Consider the following 9,710-nt stretch of genomic DNA (forward strand, 5'->3'; position numbering starts at 1 on the left):
CAATGTAACAATACCTCATTATAAAGAAAAGTCCTGCATTCCTACATCAGCTTGATGTAGTTAAAGTATTGAAGTAAAAGTAGTGGTTTGGTCCCTCTGAGTGATATATTATTATATATGACATCATTAGATTATTAATACTGAAACATCAGTGTTAGAGCAGCATGTTACTGTTGTAGCTGCTGGAGGTGGAGCTAGTTTCAACTACTTTATATACAGTTAGTTTAGTCCAGCGGTTCCCAACCTAGGGGTTGGGTCCCTCCAAAGGGTCACCAGATAAATCTGAGGGCTCATGAGATGATTGATGGGAGACAAAATAAGAAAAAGCCAAGTTCTGATACACAAATCTGTTTTCAGTTTTTGGACTTTTTCTCTAATCGTAGATTTTTGGTGAAATATTGGATCCTTTTAACATTTATTGAAATGAAACCATGTGAGAAGTTTAGAGGGAAAAATCACTATTTGGTGGAGCTGTTAACAACTCATAGACATCTGAAATGCGACCCCGACTACACACTGCTTTTTGTAAGACATCAAAAGCCAAAAAGGTTGGAAACCACTGGTTTCATCTTTAACAATGTGTTGTATTTTAAAAGCTTGTTATATTATCCATTGTGTCAAATCATCATCTGAAAACTAAAGCTGTCAGATAAATGTAGTGGAGTAGAAAGTGTTTCTCTCTGAAGTGTAGTGGAGTGAAAGTATATAGTAGCATCAAATGGAAAGTAGAAGTGAGTGAAGTAAGTGAAAGTACCCCAAAATTATACTTACAGTCCTTGAGTAAATATACTTAGCTACACCACTGATGATAACGTCACAGAAATGCTCAGAATATATTTAAAAGATGTTCCCCAGAAGTTTTTAATTAGACTTTTTTGTGCGTGATTTAGTTATCATAATTGTTATTTTCCCGGAGTGCGCATGCGTAGTTTTAAACCGTCAACGGTTGGCTGTGGTGGGAGCTCCCCGCTGTCAGCTGGTTGTTTGCTGCACTGACCTTCGACTTTATGACGGCGGACCGCATGTTTCTCCAGACAAATATCGACAGACCGGGAGTGAGTAGAGTTAATATCATCCGAGAAAAGCTTTAAGTTGACTGTGAACGCTTTAAATGATGTTCAGACGGCTTTTTTCAAAACGCTACAACATTTACGTGACAGCCTTCTTCTGTGAGTAACGTTATTCTTTAAGATTTCCGTTATGAAACGGTTAACAATAATAATAATAATACAGTACAGCGTACAGTAAACGTTATCATAAGCTAACTAACACTGCTTTAGCAAAAACCTTGAGAACAACAGCTAAAGAGCAATAATAACATATCTGAATTACAGCGGCACAACCAATATATCACCTGTGTTTTTCTTACTCTGTCATTACAGCTGTGTGTGGCGGCTAGTGCGCATGCGCCAAGTGGAGGCTGCGTCATTTACGTGGAGTTATGATTTGAAGAGGCCACATGCACAGCTTCCAGTGCGCGTTCACGTTTGCCTAATTGCCCACTACTGTGTAATTAATCCTGAGTGAAGCTGACTGACTGTCTTCATGAGGCTGCAGCAGCTTGGAGCAAAGCCAGGAGCGGCACGTGTTTGCAGGTGTGTTTGTTTATGGCAGGACCATGTAATCGGTATGTTTATGATTTGGCTGCAGCTAAGGATTATTTTCATTGTCAGTTTATCTGTTGATTGTCTCCTCGATTAATCAATTTAGTCAACCCAAAGATATTCAATAAAATCTTCACATCTGAGAAGCCGGAACAAGAGAATTTTGGCAGTTTTACCTAAATAATGACTCTATGAGTAATCAATTATTAAAATGGGTGGCAATTAACATTCTGTCATTGTATAATTGATCAATCGACTAATAGTGGCAGATCTAAACTACTTGATCAAGCATCTCCATATTAATTGATGGGAAAATCATTATGTGGTGTACAAATGTGAATTTAGCCAAGATAAGCCTTTTGTCTTTGGTACCGCACACTCAAAATTAATTAAATGTTTTATTACAGACATAAATAACACAGAAGATCAGAGCAAGTATAAACATTAAACCAGTTGTAAAAGTTTTTTTTAATTAAATAAACTCAGCTTGGATTACTTATTAGCTTTTCTATGAACAATTCTGATTTGGAAAAGCTTCTTACTATTGGAATTACATTATGTATAAATCACAAAATTCAAAATTAATCATATTCAGATAAACAAAGAACAGGATGATGATAAGTTGATCAAATGGTTAACAGTTTTGATAATGGATTCATCATATAATGCATTTATAAACGAAAAATGTCAAATATTTGGAATGAAAGTTTCTCAAAATATGAGGATCTGCGACTTTTTCTCTGTCTTATATAATTGTGAATTGAACATCTCCGGGTTTTAGACTGTTGACCAGATATAACAAGCACTTTGATTATGTTCTGGGTTTGCTGTGATGGCCATTTATGTACAAAACTACAAATGAATTCTATGAATCAATAAAAAAACAGCATGTTGCAGCCCCAGTTTTGATCAGGAAACAACACTCGATGTCTCACGTTGCATGTGACATTGATTCTAATGTAAAACCTTTATTATCTTGCAGCTTTTGGCTCACTTAAATCTGGTGCTTCTGACCTCCCTGCACCTCTCCGTCAGCAGGTAGGTTTCAGATCTGTAGCCTTTTCAGTAACTATTCAGCACATGTTGAAACACAGATGCTTTAATTTTCCTCCTTATCAGTCAGTTTTTCTCACTTCTGATAGGTTTGTTTTCAGTCTTTCAGTGCTTGTGGGTTTAAGTGTGTTGGCTGCAAATTCCTGTAATTCCTGCAGCACTTGAGCGAGTGGCATTAGGTGAAGAATGGATCAGGTCACTGTGCTGTGCTTCTTGTTGCTTCGGGTTATTTTTGAGCAACAGAGGGTAAAACAAAAATAGTCTAAATTATGGTTTGCTTTGACATATTACACTCGTGACAAGAGTACTGTTACCATTAGTTAAGAATACTCAGGTTGGTTATTTTTACTCTTTTCTAGGAAATCAAACAGAACAAGCTGACAGCTGACAGGAAGACAACCAAAGTGAAAATGGGGGAATTCTTCTAGAAATTCTGATCATAGTAGTTCAGAGAAAGTCAATAATTGCAGCTCCTGTAGCTGAAAGAGAGGAACTTAAAGATTGCAGCTGTTCCTTTTTCAAGGGAAAAGTGAACGTACCATGTGAGCTTTTTACTGTCAGCAGTACAAAATGTTGAGGAGTATTTTTCCTCTTTAAAATAAACACTAATGATCCAAGTGTTGCTGTGGTGACGCAATAAAAAATGTGGTTTTCTGGGTTTTAAATGAGCAGTAGAATGGAGATACCAGCTTAAAGGTTATTTACAATTTCTACATGTTTTTTTAAAAAACATATCTGTGCATCTTTGACATGTGTGTGAGTGCATGGATACTTGAGCTCTTGTTTATGTGCACAAAATTCTGGATGTTGAGAAACATGTGTTTCAAAATGAGTTTTTGAGAACGGAAGTATCAGCAAATTGATGGTTTACATCATAGTCAGACTTCATACATACAAAGTCCAGGTTTAGAGAGAACATACAAAGGTGCACCAGACTTTGTAAATCATTCATAAAGATCTAAGTGGCATTGCATTGTGGCCTATATATGATTGAGTGTCATATTACTGCATTGATTACTACTTTAATGCAGAAATAAACCATTTGACACCGTTAAATGACAAAGTGAAGAAGAACAAAACTCAATCAAAAACTTGTGAAATATTGAAGATGAAAAAGATAAGTTTTATTTTCTGTGTCACTTTCAGCTCATTGATCCATGTCTATGAAAAGCAGGAAAGAGAAATCAAGAGAAAACTGTTTAAGGCTCTTTGTTGTCCTTCAGCAAATATTTTCACATAGCTGATCCATCAACACTTGTTTAGCAGTCATTGTCAGAGTTCACCTCTCACCTATATCTCGTTCTCAAACGAAGGGCAGCTTGTTAAGCAGCCCGGTCAAACTGACACGGCACGACCAGGGAATTTATTGTCTTGTGAGGAGTTAATGATTACGGCTATTGACAACCGCAGAGAGGATCTGATTCTTCACACGCACTTTAAGAAAGAGAGCTATCACTTCCATTTCCTCTTCCCTGAGACTTCATGTCCTTTACTTCCTTAGTCCTCTAACAACCCTCCTCAATCTGCTTACACACTGACTTCTGTTTCCTTTCATTTTTACTGATAAATCTCTTTTAGTCATGACCAGCCTGGAGCCCAAAGCAGAGAGCCGGAGTGATGAAGCCGAGGGCCCTGATGGAGGCTGGGGCTGGGTGCTGGTCGGGGCCCTGTTTGTCAGCACCAGCCTTGTGTTCGGCCTGATGCGTAGCTTGGGGATCTTTTTTGTGGAGTTTGTCCAGTACTTCGAGGAGAGCGCTCAGGCCATCTCCTGGATCTCTTCAACAGGCCTGGCGGCACAGCAGTTCTTCAGTGAGTCATTATGTGTGTTAAAGTATGAACGTGCTGTTTGTTATTACAGCTGCGACTAACAATTGTTTCAGCAAGGGATTCATCTGTTGGTTATTTTTTTATGAATGCTCTAATCATACAGTCTATAAAAATGTCAAAAAAAGACCATCAAAGTTTGTCAGAGCCCAAGCTGACGTCTTCAAATTGCTTTTTTTGTTTGACCAACACATTTGAAAGCCCAAATATATTAAATTTTTGATGTAAAAGCAGCAAATCCTCACATTTTAGACTCTTGTTTTGCTAGATAAATGACTTACAGTCAACTTTTTAAATTGTTGCAGATTAATTTTCCGCTGATTGACTCATAATTTAACACACTAATTGTTTCAGCAGTATTTGTTATTCCATTATCCAAGTAAAACCCATTATCTCGTATCTTCTCTCTTATTAAATCCATATTAATCACACAGGAAGAGAAACAGTGTTATGTGGATTGTGACAGAGGGGCTGTGACTCATTAACTACTTAACAAGCAATCGGTTTGTAATGACTGACTGGGTCATTTATGACTGAACTTAATGAACTTCCGAAATGTTTTCAAGGATATCAAATACACCAGGCTGACTTTTGGGGAAAATGTGGAGGAAAAAAAACTGCACAAAGTATCTACAAATTTTCATTTGATGGTATTGTGCAGCCATGAACAACATATCTCTCTCACTGTAAACATCATATTGCTTCAGTGAAGAGATTAAACAGGCTGATATCAGACATATAATGATGATGCCAGATGAGGAAACTGCATGATGGATGGAAGGTTTTAGCGTTAGCGTTCTCATTTCTAGTTTTAGTAAAAAGAACACAGACGAAGATAAAAACAAAGCTGTTTGTTAGTTGACTGCAAACATTTGGACTAACAGAGATGCGTGTGTTTGTTTCACAGGTCCTCTGGGTGCCGCTCTGTGTAATGCATATGATGCCCGAGTGGTGGTGATGACGGGCGGCTGTCTCGCTGGGCTCGGCCTCGTACTCGCCTCGCAGGCCACCTGTCTCGTTCACCTCTACCTCACTATGGGTGTAATTTCAGGTAACGTGCCTGCCATGTAGTTCCTGTTCCTTCGGGGATAACTGGATTACAAAACATCTCCGTCTTCTGTCCTCCAGGTTTGGGTTGGGGGCTGGTCTTCACTCCCATGGTGGCCACAGTCATGGCTAACTTCAAACGGCGGCGGACCCTGGCTTTAGGACTGGCGTTCTCCAGCATAGGCCTCTCCTCCTTCGCTTTCAACCCGCTCTTCCAGCTGCTGGTGGAGGTGTACGCCTGGCGAGGGGCCCTGCTGATTCTGGGGGGCCTGAGCCTCAACATTGTGCCCTGCGGGGCTCTCATCCGTCCAAAGCGACGCTCCAAAGCCCCAGCAAAGGTGAGACCAAACTCTCCTGTCTTCACCTGTTGTACCACATCATATATGTACAGCAGGGGAGCTGGATTCAATAAATGATGTCAAAGAAAAAGATAAAACTGTTGCTGACAGATAAAAAAATACCTCATGAAGTAAAATGGTACAACTGGTTTATGACATCATCAAGTCATTACTTAATGTCACTACTTTCAGACATGACGTCATTCTCTTACTTTGTACGTTCTTGTCACACGTGTTGTCTGCTGTATTGAGTAGGATAAATAACTTTTATCTTAGGAAATAAGTGGTTAAGATGAAGCTCGGCATTTCCTCTCCTGCAGGTGGATTCAGAGAGCAAGTTGTCATGTGCTGCGGCGCTGCACCGAGTCTCCTCATACCTGGAGCTGTCGCTGCTCTGCGAGAGGCCTTACGTCACCTACACCATGGCCATCACTCTTCTTAACGTTGGCTACTTCGTGCCATATTTCCACCTGGTGGCCCACAGCCGCCAAGCCGGCTTCTCAGAGTACCAGGCTGCTTTTGTCATGTCAGCTGCCGGCGCTACGGACATTTTTGGCCGCATAGTGTCGGGCTGGTTCTCAGACCTGGGTCACTTTCGGCTGATCCATTTGCTGAGCTTGTGGACGACGCTGGCAGGGGTGTTTATCATGCTCCTGCCTGTGAGCTCCTTGTACGGTTCCTACTACGCCCTGGTGGTGATCAGCCTCCTCTACGGCTTCTGCTCTGGAGCGTTGACCTCCGTGGTCTTTGCGGCGGTGCCGTTGGTTGTGGGTGTCGAGCGCATGATGGGAGCCCTCGGGCTGCTGCAGCTCATTGAGAGCGGTGCAGGACTGCTGGGGACACCTCTGTCAGGTAGGACTAGTACAAAAAGTCAAGACTGACTTAATAAATCACGCGGTTCAAGGACGGAGTTTGCTAATTTGATTGCACATTGAGTTAATATATCTTTCCATTGAGGGTCATGTCACCTTTTTTCCATGTTATCTAAAGTGACCTAAATCAGGCCGTAAACACAAGTTAACACACTGAAGCTAAAAGTAGTCAAACATTAATTGGAGTAATCAGGGTCAACCTCACTGTTATTCTTTCCTCTTGTTGTTGTTTTTTTTTTTTTAAAGTTTTTTAAGTCTTAGATCCCCATTGCCAACCTTATCACACAGAGAGGGTCAGAACACCCAAATATAATAATATAATAAATAAAAACAAAGTATTTTCTCACTAACCTGGATTGGTATCCAGTCATGCAGATAGATTTGGTTTTATTTATTGAGGTTTTCTGTGAGATTCCTGCTCCCACCCCAACACAACGGAGGTGAATATTATTTAGTTTGTGGTGCTCAAGCATTAAAAATACCAAAAAAAAAAAAACAACAGCAACATGTTTTTACAGATTCAATGTCCCTGTCATGCTGGACAATCCACAAAACACACTCGCTGCAGTTTCAGTTGTCAACAGTAGTTCCAATAAAAGTCGACAATGGTCACGTCTCTCGCCTTTGGAAGATAAAAAATGTTCAGCCTGTCCATCCTGTACTTTATGTGTCATTTTGATTTATTAATAAATCTCACTAAACTGAATAGTGATAGCCTCACTAGCATCAGAGCGCTCCTCTTCATTTATTGCCGCCAAATAAATCAGATATTCTCGGACATTTTCACAGCAGATATTTGGTCACAGGTGGAGCTAGTTACTGCAATTAGTGATGCTATTAGTTACAGCTGTGTTTGACAGACAGATGAAAATGTCTGCTGTAAAAAAATGTCCATTTAACTTAAGTTTCACTCCAGTCTTCTCTTTGGTCATGTGAAATCTCAAAGACAGAAGTCTCTAAGCCGGGGCAAATTAAACCTGGGTCAACTGACCCTTAATCTTGTTTAACCATTTAAAGATGTCACAGTAATAAGACTTTAAAAGCTTCTTAAAAACATGATTCTGCATGAACACAAATTACAGTAAAGCCACTATTATCTACTACTATTTCTTCTTGTTTACATTACGATGAGTGTTTTTCTTAATCACCATGAGACCAACTATGTGCACCTCATTTATTTCCCTTAAGTGGATCAGTTTCATTTGATTGTTTCAGACTTTGGATTTCTTATTTATTATGTAACATCTTTATGCCCTTTTATTTGTGTGTTCTGTGTTTTAACGTGAATCTTTTCTCTTCTATCTCTAGGGTTGCTCAAAGACATCACAGGCAACTACATCGCCTCCTTCATAGTAGCGGGGTCTTTCCTCATCCTCGGCACCTTGACCATGGCCACTCTGCCTCACTACTTCTCCTGCACGGATCCGCCGCCTCCGCAAAGACGTTCCCTTGACAACAAAAATAAGGCTCTACATTCAGAGATGGAGCAGATGAACAGTTTGCCTTCTGACACGAATCATAGAGGAGCCGAATGGTCTGAAAGGTGAAATAATTTGGATCAATAAGCTGCAAGACTGTGTAAGTTAAGAGTTAAGAACCTTGTTGGTACTCTTCAGTTCAGACCTGAAGACGCCAGCAGTAAGTTTGCTGTCACATTAAGTCGCTGAAAGGCTACATGTTTGCATCATACCTCCGTCCCAGAAGTAAAGACCGAAGCTTACTGTGAAAACTCGGTTACAGATTGTAACCTCAGTTTAATATTTAGGCCAGCGCCGCCTGCCTTAAAGAAGACTCTGGACATTTAAACGTGTTATTTACAACGTGCAGATCTGTGGTTGCTTTACACGCACAGTGAGATGACATACAAGATAGGAAAAGAGATGTTTTACTTCTGTTGTATTATTACACAAACTATTAAGTTTGCACATATTTGACTCAAGAGCCAAGAAGCAAAAAAAGAGTTTTATAATCTTTGAATGTAAAATGTGAATCTGACTCTTAGTAGTATATTTTAAATGTTACCTACATAATTAATCTTTAACTATCCTCTTTATATATAAATTCAATTAATGAAGCACTAATGACATTTAACTATGGATGAATTAAGTCGTCCAAATGATTCTTGGTCTTAACACAACTGTGTGATTTGTGTGGCTGCAGATTTATGGATTCAAGAGAGAGAATTTCTTAATAATTAGCAGCACCGCTCTGCTCGCTGTTAACACTGATTCATTATGAGCACGGCAGCAGCTCTAAAAAAAAACAAAAAAAACAAGAGCTGCTCACACCGACACTGTTCTCCCTCTCAGACTCAGGAATTTCTCCTCCAAACAGGAATAAGAGACTGTTGTTTCTCAAGTGCATTTTTCTGATGGCACAATAATGATGTGTGCCAAAACACTTTGTACTTTTGTAAACCATAAACCAAGACTGCCTTTGTAAACAGATATTTGGCTTTTTAGAACAGCTGAATGAACAACAGGTTTGCAGGGTTACTGTGACCTGTTGGTTACTGGTCCACTAATTTCTCTGTGGGCGTCCTGGCAAAGCAAAAGGCTCTTGATTGAATATTTTACTTCATCCTGCTGGCAGCTACTGAAGAGTAAGAGCTTCAGTAATTGTTGACATTCGTCTTAACCAGCTACGTGTTTCCTGGGAGAGTCAAAGCTGTGACCTTCTAGTCTTAAACCTACCACTCTCAAACTTAAAATGTGATATTTTGCACTTTATCTACAATAAAAGAGAAGTGTATTTTGTTTTATTGTGTCCATGTGTCTTTTGTAGCAGCATCACTGTCGACTTTTTGCCGAGAAGCTTCATCACTTTGGTTGGAAGAAGACATGATGGCGCCCTCTGCTGAGGATTTGCCAGTAAAACACACTCTACTGTCATAAAGATGTATCTAGACTTGTAATTTACGTCTGTTTCTGAATGTATGATGTAAAAGTTTGGCATGTAAACACACATAAGAG

At 39.7% G+C, this 9,710-nt stretch overlaps 1 protein-coding gene across 2 annotated transcripts; it reads left to right on the forward strand.

Moving 5' to 3' along the window:
• The first annotated feature begins 913 nt into the window (after nucleotides 1-913).
• On the forward strand, nucleotides 914-9,497 carry slc16a13 (solute carrier family 16 member 13). 2 transcript variants are annotated; one of them, XM_042400573.1, is made up of 8 exons: nucleotides 914-1,055; nucleotides 1,383-1,595; nucleotides 2,587-2,642; nucleotides 4,236-4,466; nucleotides 5,389-5,532; nucleotides 5,610-5,866; nucleotides 6,187-6,718; nucleotides 8,047-9,497. In XM_042400573.1, exons 4-8 carry the CDS (start codon nucleotides 4,238-4,240, stop codon nucleotides 8,283-8,285), a joined length of 1,401 nt encoding a protein of 466 aa, XP_042256507.1. In that variant the 5' UTR covers nucleotides 914-1,055; nucleotides 1,383-1,595; nucleotides 2,587-2,642; nucleotides 4,236-4,237; the 3' UTR covers nucleotides 8,286-9,497. The 2 variants fall into 2 exon arrangements, with proteins under 2 accessions (XP_042256507.1, XP_042256508.1); XM_042400574.1 differs by lacking the exon at nucleotides 914-1,055 and adding an exon at nucleotides 1,063-1,169.
• The last annotated feature ends 213 nt before the right edge of the window (nucleotides 9,498-9,710 follow it).

This window comes from Thunnus maccoyii, chromosome 22 (genome assembly GCF_910596095.1).
Source record: "Thunnus maccoyii chromosome 22, fThuMac1.1, whole genome shotgun sequence".
Taxonomy (NCBI): Eukaryota; Metazoa; Chordata; class Actinopteri; order Scombriformes; family Scombridae; genus Thunnus; species Thunnus maccoyii.